General features: G+C 44.0%; 3 protein-coding genes across 4 annotated transcripts; 2 read left to right on the forward strand and 1 right to left on the reverse strand.

The window, feature by feature from the left end:
• Positions 1 to 659: 659 nt before the first annotated feature.
• ddb2 (damage-specific DNA binding protein 2) lies at positions 660 to 11,451 on the forward strand. 2 transcript variants are annotated; one of them, XM_042109300.1, is made up of 11 exons: positions 660 to 800; positions 976 to 1,130; positions 1,249 to 1,373; positions 1,863 to 2,054; positions 4,936 to 5,081; positions 6,859 to 6,958; positions 7,425 to 7,602; positions 7,938 to 8,083; positions 10,153 to 10,308; positions 10,726 to 10,771; positions 10,972 to 11,451. In XM_042109300.1, exons 2-11 carry the CDS (start codon positions 980 to 982, stop codon positions 11,208 to 11,210), a joined length of 1,479 nt encoding a protein of 492 aa, XP_041965234.1. In that variant the 5' UTR covers positions 660 to 800; positions 976 to 979; the 3' UTR covers positions 11,211 to 11,451. The 2 variants fall into 2 exon arrangements, with proteins under 2 accessions (XP_041965234.1, XP_041965233.1); XM_042109299.1 differs by lacking the exon at positions 4,936 to 5,081 and adding an exon at positions 6,209 to 6,375.
• LOC121723545 (protein FAM180A) lies at positions 11,302 to 13,470 on the reverse strand. Its single transcript, XM_042109315.1, has 3 exons — positions 13,001 to 13,470; positions 12,244 to 12,350; positions 11,302 to 12,038 (listed from the first exon to the last, which is right to left on the reverse strand). Exons 1-3 carry the CDS (start codon positions 13,080 to 13,082, stop codon positions 11,700 to 11,702), a joined length of 528 nt encoding a protein of 175 aa, XP_041965249.1. The 5' UTR covers positions 13,083 to 13,470; the 3' UTR covers positions 11,302 to 11,699.
• A 32-nt stretch (positions 13,471 to 13,502) lies between these two features.
• Positions 13,503 to 17,939, forward strand: kbtbd4 (kelch repeat and BTB (POZ) domain containing 4). Its single transcript, XM_042109297.1, has 6 exons — positions 13,503 to 13,860; positions 14,178 to 14,241; positions 14,384 to 14,850; positions 15,029 to 15,170; positions 15,321 to 15,427; positions 16,046 to 17,939. Exons 3-6 carry the CDS (start codon positions 14,389 to 14,391, stop codon positions 16,904 to 16,906), a joined length of 1,572 nt encoding a protein of 523 aa, XP_041965231.1. The 5' UTR covers positions 13,503 to 13,860; positions 14,178 to 14,241; positions 14,384 to 14,388; the 3' UTR covers positions 16,907 to 17,939.
• Positions 17,940 to 19,570: the final 1,631 nt, after the last annotated feature.

Here is a 19,570-nt window from a genome sequence, read left to right on the forward strand (position 1 = left end):
GAGAGATCTGATTGGCTCGACTCTGGTGTGTTATGAAGTTGCCTTGACAAGTGCTGTAGATGAAGGTTAGGCCAGGAGGAGCGCACTATGTTTAAGGGCGAAATGTTATTAGGCAGTCTGGGCTATGATATGTGGTTGCAGCATGATTTTGCATCCATTACCAACTCATTGGTTGATTGACGCTCATTTATAGATAGATAGATAGATACTTTATTGATCCCCAGGGGAAATTCAAGATCTCAGCAGCATACATACAACACAAACACATTCTTTAACAGCAGAAGAGTAATTAAAGTATATAATATAAAAACACAACTAAGCAGTAAGGACAGTAGAAGATAAAGAATATGCTAAATATACTAAAATACAAATTATACTAACACTTAATACAATATATAAAAATATACTAAAATACAAATAACAAAATTACAAATTATACTAACACTTAATCTAAATCAATTCTAAAAACAGTATCCACATAGTGGTGATTAATAAATCAGAGGAATTGTTATGGAAAGCAAGTTATTCATCTGCATTTAATGTTTGCGTTGTTGGTGATTGTTTGTGAGACTGCATAATATGCAGACTACTTTTAACTGTTTCAGATATATTTATACGGCTCTGAACTGTTTGAGACAATACTGCCACCTATAGATACAATTCTCCCTCCATCAACACGTTACAAAACATTCGGTCACTGACGTCACTGCTCACTGCACGTGTGCAGCTCGTAGTGAAGTTGCTGTGCGAGAATACTACTGAATACTGCAAATCTCTGCTGCATGTGGCTATCAAAATCGGTAGGCTTTAACGTTGTCAGACAGAAAATGCTTACACTATGCCATTCTATGTTTTTATGTAGGTTAATCTAATAGTTGCATGCAATTGTGTAATCACTTAAAAGCTTGAACGAATTAATCGAACGGAAAACGTAACACTGTAGCCTAATTGTTTTGTGCATTTGTTCATTGTTAGAAACATGGCAAGAAAGAAAACAGCAGATGACATTCACGCTAAGAGCAAGAAAAACAATGTATCTAGTGGTGGTGTGAAGAAACGAAAAAAGAGCGAGAGTTCAAGCGAATCGCTCTCCAAGAAAGTGAAAGCTAAAAAAGACGAGAAAGCCTCAGGTGTGTGTATGTCTTGAGAATTACACATTGTTCATATTAATTGGCGTGTGACAAGGAATTGGCAAGGTTTGGTTTTGTAACTGAAGCCGCCATCTCTCTCTACACATCTCCTGTTCAGGGACCGGAAACAAGCAGCCTGCCTTGAAGTGCTCAGCAAATCCAAGGAGAGGAAGCCATGGGAGCATACTGCACTACTTATACAAGAGCTCCCTTGGCCAGAACATTCGCTCTCACCTGCGACAGGTAACAGTGGACAGTTCAGCTATGCCTCTTTTTGAGGATTTGAGCGAGCGTGCACCCTTGTTGCTCTATTCTAGGATGTTGGCAACATGTATCAAAGATTTAATGGTCTTACTTTCAAACAGTAGACACATGACCCGTTATGCAATTGCATCAACGTCCTATTTAATCTCTGTACACGGCTGTTTTGAACTTCTGTATTGTTGTGTGAAGATGCAGACTTGTGCCTTCCTACCTTGTTTATTTGTGAGCGTACATGATGTGCATATAGATGTCTCCATACCCATAGGGGTTTATTTGTGAGCGTACATGATGTGCATATAGATGCCTCCTTGCCCATAGGGGTTTATTTGTGAGCGTACATGTGTGCATATAGATGCCTCCTTGCCCATAGGGGTTTATTTGTGAGCGTACATGTGTGCATATAGATGCCTCCTTGCCCATAGGGTGTTCATAGGGTGTTCTGTTCTATGTGTCCTCTCCCTCCTCCAGTGTCTACAGGAGCCCTTTGTGCGTTCGCTGGCCTCCTACGGGCTCCACAGGACGGCCAGCCCGTTTGACCGCAGGGTCACCTGCCTGGAATGGCACCCCACACTACCCACAACGCTGGCCGTAGGCTCTAAAGGGGGAGACATCGTACTATGGGACTACGAGAGGCCTAACAAAATGTCCTTTGTGCAAGGGGTCAGTGTGTGTGTGTGTTTGTGTGTGTGTTTGTATGTGTGTGTGTGTGTGTGTGTGTGTGTGTACATGCATGTATGTATGAGAGTGAGCAAGAGATAGAGAGATGTCGGTTTAGTGATGTGGATCTTACCAAAGGCAGCCAGTTTTTATCAGTGAATTGATTGAAAACCTTACCTGTTGGTTCAAGAACCGTGGTTAGATGTATGCATAACATGAAATACTATGAGGGATATTTTTCTAAATCTACAAATTTAATCCGGCTTGAGCTATTTGGTAAAAATATACCTACAAGAGGATTCAATAGCGTCCTATCTCGTATTAACAATATCACAATATCTCCCGTTGTAACGTATATATCTTATATCTTTAACACATTATTGGCTCAAGAGACAGTTCCTAGTTGCCTCAAGCAGTCTGTTATTGTTCCAGTACCGAAAAACAAAAGTCCATCATGTCTGAATGACTGCCGCCCAGTAGCCCTGATGTCTACAGTGATGAAGTGTTTTGAGAAGCTTGTGAAAAACATTATCTGCTCATCCCTCCCTGCCTCCTTCGACCCCCTCCAATTTGCTTACAGAGCCAACAGGTCTACAGAGGATGTCATCTCAAACCTCATGCACACCACCTTAACTCACCTGGAGGAAGGGAATGGGAATTATGTGAGGATGCTGTTCATTGACTTTAGTTCAGCATTCAACACGATAGTTAGTACCTCTCACCTTGGTCACAAAGATGAAGGCCTTAGGACTGAACACCACCCTGTGTCACTGGATATTTGACTTTCTCACCAACCGTTCACAAGTGGTTAGAGTGGGGGGTCTGACATCTGACACATTAACCATCAGCACTGGTGCTCCCCAAGGCTGTGTTTTGAGTCCACTGCTGTACAACATCTACACACATGACTGCAAAGCCAACAGTAGTCATACCTCCATCATCAAGTTTGCAGATGACACAGTAATCTTGGGCCTGATTAGTAACAACAATGAACAGCTCTACTTGGATCAGGTTGATGAGGTGGCACAGTGGTGTCAATCTAACAGCTTGACACTGAATGTCAATAAAACCAAGGAAATGGTAGTGGATTACAGAAGGCATCAGCAGAACTACGGTTACACCCCACTAATGATCAGCGGGCAACCTGTAGAGAGAGTCACAAGTTTTAAATACCTTGGTGTCAACATTACTGAAGACTTAACATGGACTGTTAACACTCAATATGTTCTGAAGAAGTCCAGACAACGACTCTACTTCCTTCGTCAGCTAAGGAAATTCAAAGTTTCTACATCCATCATGAAGGCCTTCTACACTTCAGCGGTTGAGAGTGTTCTAACTGGTAGCATCATTACCTGGTATGGGAACTCCACAGTTAGAGATTGTAGTACTCTGCAGAGAGTAGTGCGCTCAGCTGAACGTACTATAAGAACTCAACTCCCTGCTCTACAAGATATCTATTCCAGAAGAGTACTCCTAAGAGCCCAAAAGATTCTGAAGGACTCTTCTCATCCTAACAATGGATTATTCCTACCGCTGAAATCAAGACGCTTATGTAGTCACAAAGCCAGAACTGAGAGACTCAGGAGAAGTTTTTATCCCCAGGCCATCCGAACTCTGAACTCGCACTATACTGACTTTGCACACATTCACTCCTCAGCACTCTCAAACATTTCCCAACTCTGATCTGAAGTCACACTATACTGACTTTGCACTCATTCACTCCTCAGCACCCCCTCCCACACACACACACACACACCTACATGACTTTTAGCACTTTTACATCCCTCTCCCTATGCCCTATGCCTAGACCTTTTTTTATTTTCTTATTTCATCACACGTCAACACACACACACACACACACACACACACATATCTGACTTTCTCCAATTTTTGCACATCTCCATAGAACTTTTTTTATTTATTATTTTTGTTATTTTATTTCTCCTCCATCTATCTACCCATGTAGCCTTTCTGCCCCCCCACCCCCATCCCCAACACACACACACAAAACACACACACTTACATCATCACTGTCATCACCTCACATACATACAGCACACTGCTTGCTACAGTAAGCCTCCTCTACATACTTGCTGCACACTGCCCCCCCTCCCTACATACACAGCACATTGTCTTTAGGATCTTCTTCAACATACATCCTCTACATACTTACAGCACACTGCCCCCACCTACCCACAAACACACTACACACACACACACACACACACACACACAGTCATTGCTCCACTCCCCTCCCGCCCACACACATCATCTTCACTGTCATCACTCACATACATCATACATAGTAAGTCCCTTCACCATACTTGCAGTACACTGCTCCCCCCCACACACACACACACACACAATACACAGCACATTGTCTCATGAGGAAGCTTCTCCAACACACACATTTCACACTGCCCTCTCCCCACATACACAGCACACTATCCCATCTCCCCTGTCACCCCCCCAACACACACACCAAGACCCCTGGCAGTTGGGTTAGCCCCTTGAGCCGTGGATCTGCCCAAGGTTTCTTCCTTGGTAAGGGAGTTTTTCCTTGCCCCTGTTGCTCTTGGGTGCTCCTTGTTGGTGCCCCCCCCCCCCCAAACCCAATCCTCCCCCACCTTTCTTATGCAGCCCTTGCCACTTAATCTACTAAACCCCTCTTCTACTGCACTTTTTACCCCCCCATAAATGCACAAATAGGCTGACACCAGACATAATTTCACTGCATTTTATACATCCAGTAACTATATGCATGTGACAATAAACTTCCTTGTATCCTTGTATTGAATGCCTGAGCATGTGTATTTTCTGTTTAGGATGGTGCTGGAGACTCTGTAACGTATTGAATGCCTGAGCATGTGTATTTTCTGTTTAGGATGGGGCTGGAGACTCTGTCACAGGCATGAGGTTTAATCCATATAATGCCCACCAGCTGTTCATCTCCTCTATTGGGGGTACAACCACTCTGCGGGATTTCAATGGGACCGTTATAAAAGTGTTTGTCAACACAGAATCATGGGAGTAAGATGAAGCTCTGTCTCTTAAGTAACTCTTTAAGAGGTCATTTTACCTCCTCAAGAAACAATATGTGCTGTCCTGAATAATTACGATATCATGATCTGATTTGGCTGGAGTAGATCTGCAGCTGTTTATTTGACTAATGCTGACCTCAGGTTTATGCTTCCCCTCTCTGCCCTTGTAAAGTATGAGCAGAATTTGCACCCGAAGAAGTCATACACAATTTGATCAGTGAATGAGATTTATAGAGTTTACGGTTGGTAGTGTGTCCCAGGGGTGCCAGAGAAGAATGGACTCAGAATAAAAGGAAGCATAGGAGGTTGTTGCACGGTGTGTGTGAGTGAAATGGCGTCAGAATAAAAGGAAGCATGGGGTGTTACTGCACGGTGTGTGTGAGTGAATGCCTCACCTATTGGTGCCTGTAGTGACGTACAGGACAGAAGTGTGATAGAGACTCAGTCTTTATGATTTTGCGTAACAAACTGAGTTTGAACCTGCTCTCAGCTTGCTGCCGCTTGTTTGCTACTCATGGAGTCAAAGTCATTTTGCCCTCGGCCTGTTCTTGAGAGCATATCAGGGCACAGGACATGGAGGATGTTAACCTGTTGTAGTGTTGTAGAGTGGAATGCAGTGTGCTTTATGGAATGCACTACGCTTTAGGTGGCTAAAATGAACACTACGCGTGGTCTCTAGTGATCAGTCCTGTTATTGGTCCTCAGTTAGGTGAACAGTGTTGTGATGGCTTTGCATTGCAATGGTCAGTCCTGTTATTGGTCTTCAGTTAGGTGAACAGTGTTGTGATGGCTTTGCATTGCAATGGTCAGTCCTGTTATTGGTCTTCAGTTAGGTGAACAGTGTTGTGATGGCTTTGCATTGCAATGGTCAGTCCTGTTATTGGTCTTCAGTTAGGTGAACAGTGTTGTGATGGCTTTGCATTGCAATGGTCGGTCCTGTGATGGTTCCACAGTCAATCCTATGTTTCTTGCCAATTCGACATTCTGTCCTGTGACAAGTCTCCTGCAAGTAGTCTGTCCAATGATGATTTGTCTTGTGATTGGTGTCTGATTCGTCCTTTGATTGGTCAGTGGTCAATGATGAGCTCTGTCTTTTGTGTCTTTGTACGCGCGCAGAAAGGAGCATGTGATTTCATTGGTGGGATGAAGTTCTGTCCGTCGGACTTGTCCAGGGTCTACACAGCTTCGGGTGATGGTTCCCTGACTTTGCGGAGCTTTCACGGTGTCTCCTCTCAGACCCTCTCGACAACCCAGGACTGTGGCCACACTCACCACAATGTTTGGTGAGGAAGTAGAATATCACCAAAAGAGGAAGTGGGGATGTGCAATTAATTTAATTAATTGATTGATCGTAAATTATGACTTCCAAGTATTATGCTAGCTTGCTGCTCCCTCCACCTCCTTTCTGTGCAATTGAAACTCTCCTAAACGCCCATCTCAGTGATTGGCTGGAACAGTTTATTATGAATTTATGGTCCAGGCTGGACCAGGTTGTTTTTGTTGCCATTTTTGTAGCCTGGGCTGTCCACAGAGACCGCGTTTTTTGAACAGTGTATTCAGGGCATAGGCAGCTAACGGATGGTGAGATGATGTTTGCTGTATGTGACAAAAATGTTTTAGTTTAGAAACATCGTAACATCGCTTAGGACGCCTTTAATAGAGTCAATATCCATTCAGCATTTTCTTGCTCTTCTTGATCATTTAGATTTGTAATATTTTATCGTATAAGAACTCAAGTCATGCTAATCCTGATGTCTTTCCTCCAGTTACTGGTATTGCTGTGTGGACGTGTCTGTTAGCCGCCAGATGCTAGCCACAGGGGACAACACTGGACGACTCGTTCTTCTGGGCTTGGATGGCCACAAGGTGTGTGTGCATATTTCAGCCATATCCTCTGGTCTTTGCTAGAGTGTCATTACATTTTAGTAACCCGTTATACATATAACAATTGTTATTAATGAATATATCCCACATACACTAGGCACAATTAATCTGTCAGGAAAGACTATGTCTGTACATACACAGTAATGTTCCATATTGTCATAGATACAGGCACAGCATAGCTTACTAACAGAGGCAAAGACGACTATATCTGTTGTGCGTATCACGTGTTGTAGGTACTACATATGATAAACCTGCACATTTGTATTATTTGCAAGTTGGCCTGCCTGCTTTACTTTGTTGTGTAGTATTCAGGTGATATTCTACATTCCAACTTTGAATTTCCCCTAGAGATCAATAAAGTATCTATCTATCTATCTATCTATCTATCTATCTATCTATCTATCTATCTATCTCTCTATCTCTCTATCTCTATCACGTCTCTGTGTAGATATTTAGTGACAAACTGCACAAAGCCAAAGTGACCCATGCCGAGTTCAACCCTCGCTCTGACTGGCTCCTGGCCACGGCCTCAGTGGACAGCACGGTCAAGCTGTGGGACCTGAGACAGCTCAAGGACAAGAAGAGCTTCCTGCATGAATTGCAGCACAACAAACCCGTTAACTCGGGTAAGATTCCATCCTCACTTCAAAGTGATCAAGGTGGAATTAAACATCCATGAACTACATATTTTTATCTCTATAAATGATAGGTATTCTGTTTATTACATCAACCTTAGTAACTTAATTATAAGAAAAGCAGTGTTCCAGCATTTTATGTTGGGATATTGATAAAATGTAATTCAGTGTTGTAATGAGGACTCTAATGTATGGTAACCATGGTAACCAGATACAGATACAGCTGTGAGGAAGCCACTGCAACACCATAATTCTACATAGTTCTAGTTTGTCTCTGTGACGGTATACTGTCTTCCTCTTTCAACGCTGTTCCCTTGGGCCCCTAGCCTACTTCAACCCCACCGACAGCTCAAAGCTGCTCACCACAGACCAGGGGGAGGAGATCAGGGTCTACGCCTCATCTGATTGGTCCAAGCCAGAGCACATCATTCAGCATCCTCACAGACATTTCCAGCACATCACATCCATCAAGGTTAGACTGTCATCATGTACATGGGCTCTTGATCAATAAAGTTAATCTATCAAGGTTAGACCGTCATAATGTACATGGGCTCTTGATCAATAAAGTTAATCTATCAAGGTTAGACAGTCATCATGTACATGGGCTCTTGATGATGATAATAATAATAATAATAATACATTTTATTTGTTACACCTTTCAAAGTACCCAAGGTCGCTTTACACACTAGACATTTACGCGTAAGACAAAAGATGCCGGACGGAGCGGCGTAGTCGCCAGCGTTCCCGTGACATCAAGACAAACAAACAAATTTACAAAATAACATTTGACGCACAAAGTGACAAAAGACAAAAGACAAAAGATGCCTGATTGCAGAGTAGCATCTAGGTCCAGCTGTCCCGAGAAATCTCCTCGACCAGACAGTGAAGTGCAGCACCGCTAGGATGGAAGGATGTCAGTCCAGGGCAAAAGCTAACGTTAGCCATAGCAAGCTCCCAATGGACCAACGTTAACGACATCAGCCAACTTGGAAGCAGTAACGTTAAAAGGGACTAAGAATAACACGAAAACGATCAAGAATAACGTAAATAAAGAGAGAATACATTTAACTACACAAATCAATACAAAAAATGAACATGACATTACATAAAATTACGAAAATTACATAAAAACAAACAAAAACATGATGCCAGACGGAGCGGCGTGTCTCGCCAGCATCCCCGTAACCTAGCAACCAATATAAATAATATGATCAATAACGTTAATCTATCCATTTATCTGTCTGTGAGTCTGTGAATAACATATTACATCTCACAGTTCCATTGTGGTAAAATATTACCTTGAGCATTTTGTATTTTTGGAGTGGGCCTTTCTTATCTACTTCCATATTAATGAGCAACCCATAAATTACTAGCTGATAATATCAGTGTGTGCTGTTTACAATATTGTAATGTTTCACACCCTTGTTGGCAGTGGCATTTCCTCCCGGAAGCCAAGGGAAGCCAGGCTCTGTTTTTATAGTTTTCATCGTTTTCATATTTAGTATTTTGAAATGAGTGAAACAGGGCCCCCATAAATTGTATGTAGTGAATGTGGTGAAACACAGTATTACACTCCCAACGTCGCATAGTGGCACCCAGCCCGAGTTGGAATCCTTATCATTAAACTAACTTGCAAATAAAACTATGATCAACCAATCAGAAATTGGGTGTAGTCACTCCTAAACTGATTCCTCAGCACCTTAGAAAGGGAAGCCATCCTCCTAGTATGCAGATGTGGGGGCAGCCGTGGCCTACTGGTTAGCACAGTAACCGGAGGGTTGCCGGTTCGAACCCCAACCAGTAGGCACGGCTGAAGTGCCCTTGAGCAAGGCACCTAACCCCTCACTGCTTCCCGAGCGCCGCTGTTGTTGCAGGCAGCTCACTGCTTCGGGATTAGTGTGTGCTTCACCTCACTGTGTGTACACTGTGTGCTGTGTGTATTTCACTAATTCACGGATTGGGATAAATGCAGAGACCAAATTTCCCTTGCGGGATCAAAAGAGTATATATACTTATACTTATGTGTGAGAGAGGGAGAGAGAGAGAGACGGCACACATGTGGCCTAGTATGCAGATGTGTGAGAGAGGGAGACAGTGCCCATGTGGCCTAGTATGCAGATGTGTGAGAGAGGGAGACAGTGCCCATGTGGCCTAGTATGCAGATGTGTGAGAGAGGGAGAGAGAGACGGTGCGCTTGTGTTGCTGTCACAAGTGTCCCACATCCAGTGTACACGGCCTGTAGGTTAGGCTACAGTATGTTGTGCCGCTATATATTGCGCAAAATAAATAAATAAACATCAGGTGTTTTTCATCACTTGGCTTCCTCGGAAATGTTCCCTGCGCCTCGCCACTGCTTGTTGGTAAAAGTGTGTGCATACCAGTTTATTATTCGGCGTATGCTAGAATTAAGAAATAGAAGTAGATTACTCATAGGGCAAGTCGAAATCAGTTATCAGATATGCAGTGTTGGAATATGCACATCCATATTCCAGTACACACATGCCATGCTGCATCACTCAAATAATGTGCTTTTTCTTGCAGGCCACCTGGCATCCAATATATGACCTCATTGTAGCTGGTCGTTACCCTGATGAGCGGTTCTGTGTTGGTGATGTTAGGTCTGTTGACGTCTTTGACGCAAACACAGGGTATCTGTTGCGTCAGATGCTTGACCCCAACGCCAAGGGCATCATATCTGTAAGTGGACCGCTGATGAAAAAACTGTTTAGGTCTTTGTCAAATGTAATTTTTTCGGTACAAATGGAACTTCCACTCAAGCGAGTGGAGAAGGTTGGTTCTGTTCGGAAAGTTCTGTAAGTAATTAGTGTCATTGCGCAACAATAGAAAAGAGGATGTTTATAGGCAAATCTCTAACAAACCTGGTACTCGGGGCAATTTGGAAAAGATAAGCTAACCCTAACCCAAGACGGGATAAAATAAGATTTTATGTGAAATACATTGCTGCTGCTAACTAGTGAATGACAATAGAGCTTTTTGTAATGATGTGTGCATCTTAAGTTGATTTAAATGACTTGTAAGCTCCAAGTGGTGAACCGGCCTGGAACGTTGTGCCAGGCTCACTTCTCTCACTGCCTTTCACCCTCTTTGATCTAGCTGAACAAGTTCAACCCTCTGGGTGATGTGCTGGCCTCAGGAATGGGTATGTACTCATTTAACTGGTGTCATATGCTAATACACAAATTATAATAAAGTCCATAATCTATAGCCACATTGAGAAAAAGTGTCTGTAAGCACACATAAATCAATTTCTAAAATATTAATCTGTAAATTATATTTTAAGGTATCTGTAATGTGTAAATAATAACAAATGTCAAATCTGAAATCATGGCCAACTTGCAGGCGTCAATATTCTGGTTTGGAAAAGGGAGGAGATTGTGAGTGGCATGCAGGAGAGCCTGCTGCAGAGGAGGAAGGAAGAGGGCAGAGTCCGGCCTGGAACATCCAGAGTGCGGAGCCCGCAACAGCGCCCTCCCAGGGACAGAAGGGGAAATGCAGAGGATTTGAAGCTGAAGAAAAAATTGGCATCGCTGGAGTCAACAGAGACCAAATCCAAGACGCAGAGGAGCAGGAAGAAATGAGACAGAGACTCTGATTGGTCCCAGTTTGCACCGAGAAGCTGAGAAATTGACAACATAGTATATTACTACAAGGTGTTCTCAAACAGACCTTTATTTTTCTGGCTTGGATCAAGGCAGTTGTGACCAGCCAAACATTCCCTGCTGTCAGTACAAAAAACGTTATGTATCAAGCTGTTTTCTGTAATGTATGTTCAAATTGATATATCAATACTTTTTTACATTAAAGTTTCTTTAATATTCAGTAACATCAGGGTATCAATTCTGTTCATCATCTGTTGGGTTAAATGAAGATGACAAGATTGAATTACCAGTAATGTTGGAAGGGCAGGGAACCAAAGTTGTAAAATTGAAAAGAGGAAGATGTAAAGATGTTAAAAGATCTAGTAGTCTCATCTTTATCAAAAGCAGGTAATATTTTATTGCATAATGTATTTCCTGCTCAAGGCAGAACTACATTGATATTTGACCTCCCTAACTTCTCTGTACCATTCAAAACTTTGCATTTGTCCTGCGCAGGTCAACAAACGTCACATTAGTCAAGCGGCCCAGGACTTCGGTCCAGGCTTGCTGCTCCACGTCTCTTTGCTGGCGTCGGGCCTGGTAGGCTGAGTAGACGATCCCCAATACAAGCGTCTCAAAGTGGGACAAGCTAATGGGCTTGTCCTGGACCTCCAGATTGTGGGCCATGTTCTCTAGTCCGGAGAGGGTCTTGGGGATGTGGTCGTTGACGAGGGCCAGGAAGGCCCTACCCTGGCGCATGGACGCCAGCTCCCTGTCCAGCATAGCCATGTTGTTGTCGGCGTCCATCTCCATCCCGCTCAGCAGAAACTAAAGACAGAGGGGTGACTTCTATGAGTGGGCATTCATGTCTTGAAGTAGGCATATTCCCCCTCCCTCAATGATGTATGTTCAAGGTGGTGGAAAGGCTGTCAGGGCCAGGCCTGTCCCAGAATGCACTGCGATCTGGGGGGGTCAGATTGTATCTCTAACATTAATACATATGAGTGTGTTACAGTAACAACAAAGGTCTTACCTCATACATCCGATTGGCATCGCTGATAGATTTGACAAAACCTTGGGGATTTACACCCCCATGGTAACCAGGGGAGGCATCTGCCAGTAGTCTATATGTCCTCCCAGCTACACAGAAGACAAGCACACGCATAACAAAAGAGTAAGTGACAAGAGGCAAGTGAAACTAGTGCACACGCTCGCACACAGGCACTGTTTTGGGATCTGTAGAAATGTGGTCCATATCGATGAAAAGTCCTACAGACTGAGATGGGGATAAAACAAGCATCTGCTGGGCCGTTTATTATGGCAGGACGGGTAGAGGTCTGGCCAGGGGAATTCAGAGTATTCTAAACTGGCTCTGAACCGAACCGAACGGTGAGCTGTAAAGTGCCTTAGTGTATGCTACCGTAGGATGGAAATATTTTCTTCTACAATAAAGCAATGTAAAGAATGATTTAGATCATCGTTTGTTTGTCTCGCCATGCCTTTTGTTACATGATGGTTTTCATACCACAGATGGTTTTAATTCGCCATGAGTGAGAACATTTTTAAAATAAGGCTAAGATTGAGGCACTGTATAAATTCATCCAGAAATAGGCAAGTTGACAAAGAGCTAAAAAAAAAGACCTTTAGATACAGTACACATAACAGTAAATATAGGCTACCACGTAAGTAAATGAATATCATCTATACACATACTACACACATACACTAACTATAGGCAAAGTATTCTTACGAGATTATAACACAAGCAAAGGCATAGAAAATCAACTCACCTGCCAAGTCCCGAAAATCCCTCAGCCCACCAAACCCTAAGAAAAGCCACGCAGTTACAAACCACGGCGTTTTTGCTTGCATTTTTGCGGGGAAAAATATTACTGTCGCGTGACTGCTGCAGCTGCCAGTAGGCTACTCTCGGTCTTTTCCATCCCTTATTGGATTACTTTCCATTTCAAGTCCCTGCTGTGGATGCTCGAATAGACTTTAGTTTTCCACCTGCGGAAACTGCTTCATATGGCAAAAAATGCACATAGCCTATAGGCTAGTCTAGACCTACAGTAAGACTAGTACAATGTTTGTGACAATTAATGTTTTTCTATCATCACTTGTAGTAACTTTATATAAGGGTTCAGTCCTTATCTACTCTACTTAAGCTCACAAATGGCCTTTGGTGAGCATTAATGACCACGTTGATAAATAAAATTCCTGTTGCGCATTTAGGACCTGTGATGACAGACCTCCGACACATGGTGGCAGCAATGAAAGATGGCTTTAGGCACGGTGGTGACTCGAGAAACCAAAAAATACTTCCAGGAAGCGCGGTGTTTACTTTTTCATGTCCGTGTTTAGCAAGAGCCTATGCGTGTAGCCTACATCACTGCACAGTTTGTCATGTAAAGAAGCTGGTACAGTTCTACTTTATCGTTGAAAGCATGCAATGGGAACATCGTTTTTCAATGTTGTGCTGTTCATGTGTTAATTTGGCTGGAGCCAGGAAGCTGTTATTTGAAACAGTCAGTTAACGTTACAGGTTAGCGACCAAGTTAGCTATCTTGGCTTCTAGTAGTTGTGCTTCCAGTTTATTTCAGTTAACTGACGTTAGGCCTACATAAATACACCTGACTTACGTTACATGGTAAGTTATATACATTTTGTATCTGAGAACCTCATACAACAGTCCATTGTGATAATGGCGCGCCACTTGCGCTATAAACAAAACAGGCCATCATTACGCAGAAATGTGCCCGTCCTACTGTGTTCGTTTGTCATCTGAATTCATCATAGGCAACAGGATTGACGTTTGGTAGATTTGATTGATAACGTTGGACTTTAGAATTCAAAGGCACCAGTATTGTCTTGGTAGATTTGATAGGGCTGTTGGGGGGGGCATGTAGAACAAATGTCACCAGACATCCACGATAGCTGCTTTTTAAACGTCAAACTTGTTTTTAGACTGGCAGACCCATCTGCTGGAGTTGAATGACAACTACTTGGATTTTGTGAGCACACATTTCTGGTAAGCCACTCTGTTACTGCCATCTGATATGACGTCAGATTAAGGCCTAGAATAGATTATTATGAAATGATGGGCATTTCTTTGCGACTTTACACAAACCACACCGTTCATTAACAAAATAATCGTTCTGGTTTATTTACAGACACTATGGAGGGTGGCGACGAGGGAGGTTTGAGTGTCGGGGGCTCAGTGGGAGAAGACAACTACTTTCTGGGGTACACGTTTACCGACCGCTCTCACTCCAGTCGGGTGGTGAAAAGCATCATGGACTTGTGTTTAGAAGACGGCCTGTTTGCAGATGTCACCGTCCTGGTCGACGGCAAAGAGTTTCAACTCCACCGACTGGTTCTCTCTGCCCAAAGCAGTTTTTTCCGCTCCATGTTCACGTCCAATCTCCGGGAGACCCACGATCGCAACATCGAACTCAAAGACGTCAGCGCGTCCGTTTTCCAGCTGCTCGTGGGCTACATCTACCACGGCACCATCAAACTCCGGGTGGAGGACCTTCAGGACACCTACGAGATGGCCGACATGTATCAGCTCACGGCACTTTTCGAGGAGTGCTCACGCTTTCTCTCGCGTACAGTAGAGGTCAAAAACTGTTTACAGGTGTGTACACTGCCCAGATGGGGATTCTGATGTGGCATTGTAGTTCTCTGTCTTGTCTGTTTCCAGCTGTGCCCTGAATGACCATATCTGGTAATGTGTTGTGTTACTTTGCCTATATCTTATGTGTTGTGTTACTTTGCCTATATCTGGTTATGTGTTGTGTTACTTTGCCCACCAGGTTATGTGGCTTGCTGACAGGCACAGTGATAATGAGCTTTATACAGCAGCCAAACACTGTGCAAAAATCCATCTGCTGCAGCTCCACCAAACAGAAGAGTTTCTGAACCTCCCCTTGCGGCTTCTCATTGACATAATCAAAGGCAAGTTGAACATATGATGAAATTTGTATGAAATTACTGGCATCTCTTTCAATGAATCCAACAGAAAACGAAGATGATCTTGCTGTTCATTATTCACTTGATGTGACATGCCTTGTTTGGATAACAAGACTCTCTTATTTCATGTTCCAGATGGCGTTCCAAGCTCTCAGAATCCGACATCTGCCATCGAGGCCTGGATAAACCACAACAAGGTGGAGAGGGAGGAGTTTGCCAGTGTGCTCCAGGACAGTCTGAAGGTGAAGATAAGAATATCTGGACATAGCTACACATAACCAGACGAATATCTGGACATAGCTACACATAATCAGACCAATATCTGGACATAGCTACACATAATCAGACTAATATCTGGACATAGCTACACATAACGAGACGAATATCTGGACATAGCTACACATAACGAGACGAATATCTGGACATAGCTACACGTAACCAGACGAGGAGAGCCAGGTTAAAGGAGAACTCTGGCTATTTTTCACATAGATCTCTGTCTCTCGAGGTCACTGTGTACTGTTCATACGAAAACATCTTTAAAATCATGCCCCCAGAGTGTAGCAATGTAGCTGCCTTGTTGTTCTAGCTGTTGGCTGCAGCAGCTTGAGCTAGTTAGCACCGATGCATGCCGTCCAAATGTGACTTTGAGAAACAGAGATCTATGTAAAAAATTGCTGGAGTTTTTCTTTAAACCCCCTCTGTTCACCAGTACTTACTGCTGATTACAGAAGCTCCTCGGTACTTCATAAATACTTGAGATTGCATCCTGAAGCACTCGTGTACCCAGTGAATGAGAAGAGAGAGAGATAGAGAGAGAAGTTTCTCATCTCGTTCTGTGCCTCTGCCCCCCCCCCCCACAGGAGATCGGGGAGAACGTGCACATCTACCTGATCGGTAAGGAGGAGACGCGGACGCACTCACTGGCGGTGTCCCTGCACTGCGACGAGGACGACGTGATCAGCGTCAGCGGCCAGAACAGCCTGTGCCACCAGATCACGGCGGCGTGCAAACACGGCGCCGACCTGTACGTGGTCGGGGGGTCCATCCCGCGGCGCATGTGGAAGTGCAACATGCAGACCATGGACTGGGAGCGCTGCGCCCCGCTGCCCCGCGACCGCCTGCACCACGCGCTCGTCTCCGTGCCCACCGAGGACGCCATCTACTCGCTGGGCGGCAAGACGCTGCAGGACATCCTGTCCAACGCCGTCATCTACTACACCGTGCGCGACAACATGTGGACCGAGACCAGCCAGCTGGACACGGCGGTGTCCGGCGCGGCCGGGGTCAACCTGGCGGGCACCATCTTCCTGCTGGGCGGCGAGGAGAACGACATGGACTTCTTCACCAAGCCGTCGCGGCTCATCCAGTGCTTCGACACGGCCACGCAGTGCTGCCACATCAAGCCCTACATGCTGCCCTTCGCCGGACGCATGCACGCCACGGCACACAAGGACCTGATCTTCGTGGTGGCCGAGGGCGACTCGGTGGTCTGCTACAACCCGCTGCTGGACAGCTTCACGCGTCTGCGCTTCCCTGAGGTCTGGAGCTGCGTGCCCTCGCTGTGGAAGGTGGCCGGCTGCAACGGCTGCATCTACGTGTTCAGGGACAAGTGCAAGAAAGGCGATGCCAACACGCTCAAGTTCAACCCGGCCACCTCCGTCGTGTCCGTCATCAAGGGCATCAAGATCCTCCTCACAAACTGGCAGTTTGTGCTGGCGTGATCACTCAGCAGACACTAACCAGAGACAGGCAGAAAGGGACAGGCAGGAGTTTGCGCTGCTTTGGAGTCCTGCGAGGTGTACTATGAAGTGTATGGAAGTACATTACAGGTTTATCCAGGTAAGTTCAGGAGAAATCACTGATCCAGGGTTCGAAATTATCTTTTTGAAATGTGAATCTACCAGCCACTGACAGACAATTGGTCAAATGCACCAGCCACTCGGTAGTAAATCATCATTTGGAATGTACCGGCATTTGACTGGTGCCAGTTTTGATCCCTGCACTAATCTCTAAAGGAACACTGTGCAAGAGTGACGTGCTGTTTTGAGATCAGTGGTTACTCCTGAAGTGACCCGGATAAGTCTTCTGCTGTTTGGAGTGAGAACAATTTCAGTTGGGAAAGAGTCATCTGAGACCACACAGTATAATGGCTTTATTATTTTTTCCCTTAAGATTATGTTTACTCTGCCATTGTCATGTGAAAGCTTGTCATCATATCAAGTGGAATGTGTTAGATGGTGTTGACGTGTAGCATGTTGGTGTCTGTATCAATGTGAGAGGTTGGTGCAGTTGTCCAGAAGTGCTGTAAGGAAATTACCTGCCTCATCTGTTTCACCGTCACGTCCACTTTGATGTCCTGCTTCGTCCTGATGTGGGCCTCTCCCATCATCATCACCCTCTCCTTAATGAACTGACATAAAGAGCCAGAAGGAGAGGTGGAACCAAAGGGATTGTGATTACTTGCAGTATGTGCTTATCTTAGATGCTCCGATCTTCTGTTCTCAGTGCATCATGGACATGACTGTGTGCATCACCCTGGTTGAAGAGAATGGTTGAGTGAGATTGGCAACTAACCTTTAAGCATTTTACCTTTAGAAGTAAGATTTTTTTTTAAACAAAACAGATGAAGGCTTAGTCATGTGTTCTGAATTATCTTTTGCATTGTCATCATCCTGTAAATTATGTACAAAAGTCTTGGACTTGTCCATGTATTTCAAAATAATATGCCATCAAATTAAAGAGAGAATATTCATTTTAAAATAGCTTACTCCTCGGCCTTTTTTTAAATACGTAATTATTTAGATAGTGTTTATTACATGCTAGTATATAAAGCTAAACAACCTGATACATCAATCTAAATGTGTGGTGTCAACAAGCTCAAATTAGAGTGAAGGTTATATTAATCTTAGTGATAAACATGTTTCTTGCCAAACTGGTTTACAACACCACATCATAGAGCTTCAGTTTACATCTTTCCCAAGGTGTAGAAGGCATTCTTCAGGGCAGTATGTGGTCTAGTGATAAACCCTGTAGTTTTATATTGTTAAGAGAATGAAGCTATATACATAGGAGAATGAAGCTATATACATAGGAGAATGAAGCTATAGCGCTCTTTTGTTTACCACGTCCTTACATTGCCCACATTACCGTTTTCCTTAGACCATGCACTCATCATTCATATAATGCACTCCTGATGTTATTCATGATTTATGGGGATTACAGGTTGTTTCATCTGGGGTTGTTACTTTGCCCCCTAGTAGTTGGAATGCAGGAGCGCAGTGTCTGGCAGCAGTCAGGGAACGCAACAGCAATAGAGATGAGCAGGAAGAGCGACCATCACTGCACCCGCAGGGTAACGTTAGTGTACTTTTAGCCATCACTGCACCCTCAAGGTAACAGTCTACTTTTGGCCATCACTACGACCTCAGGGTAACATTAGTGTACTTTTGGCCATCACTACGACCTCAGGGTAACATTAGTGTACTTTTGGCCATCACTGCACCCTCAGGGTACTGTACTTTTGGCCATCACTGCACCCACAGGGTAACGTTAGTGTACTTTTGGCCATCACTGCACCCTCAAGGTAGTGTACTTTTGTGTACTAGTCCGTCTGCATCTGGTGCATTCACTCTCTGTGGGACGTGGATGAACCTACCGGTATATGGTTTGTGAATAATGGGAAACATGTCGATAGGCATGTAAGCCGATTAATGTTGGCCACTAGCCTGTGCTCAGGGGACTTATGAGCCCTGTATCCCTGTGATATACTGTGTATGCCTGTGATATACTACAGGTGAAATACTGTGTATACCTGTGATATGCTACAGGTGATATACTGTGTATGCCTGTGATATACTACAGGTGATATACTGTGTATACCTGTGATATACTACAGGTGATATGTATACCTGTGATATACTACAGGTGATATACTGTGTATACCTGTGATATACTACAGGTGATATACTACAGGTGATATACTGTGTATGCCTGTGATATACTTCTAGGCGGTTAAACATCACAGGTACAATAGCACTGAGAGGAGCAACGTGGCTTTTGGTTAACCTGCGTTGGAGATGACGGGGGATTTGAATCACACACTACCTTACAGTGTGTGGTGTACTTAGTGACTTGGGGACAATTATATCTGTTAGTTACAATACAAACAGAGGAAGCGCTGGTAGGAAAAGGTGGACTGCCCTGGGTAGACATCTGTAGAACATTACATTACAATACATTAGAACTGGGTAGACATCTGTAGAACATTACATTACATTACATTAGAACTGGGTAGACATCTGTAGAACATTACATTACATTACATTAGAACTGGGTAGACATCTGTAGAACATTACATTACATGGAGACTGGTGGAACCTGAGGTT

Source organism: Alosa sapidissima, chromosome 11, assembly GCF_018492685.1.
Source record: "Alosa sapidissima isolate fAloSap1 chromosome 11, fAloSap1.pri, whole genome shotgun sequence".
Taxonomy (NCBI): Eukaryota; Metazoa; Chordata; class Actinopteri; order Clupeiformes; family Clupeidae; genus Alosa; species Alosa sapidissima.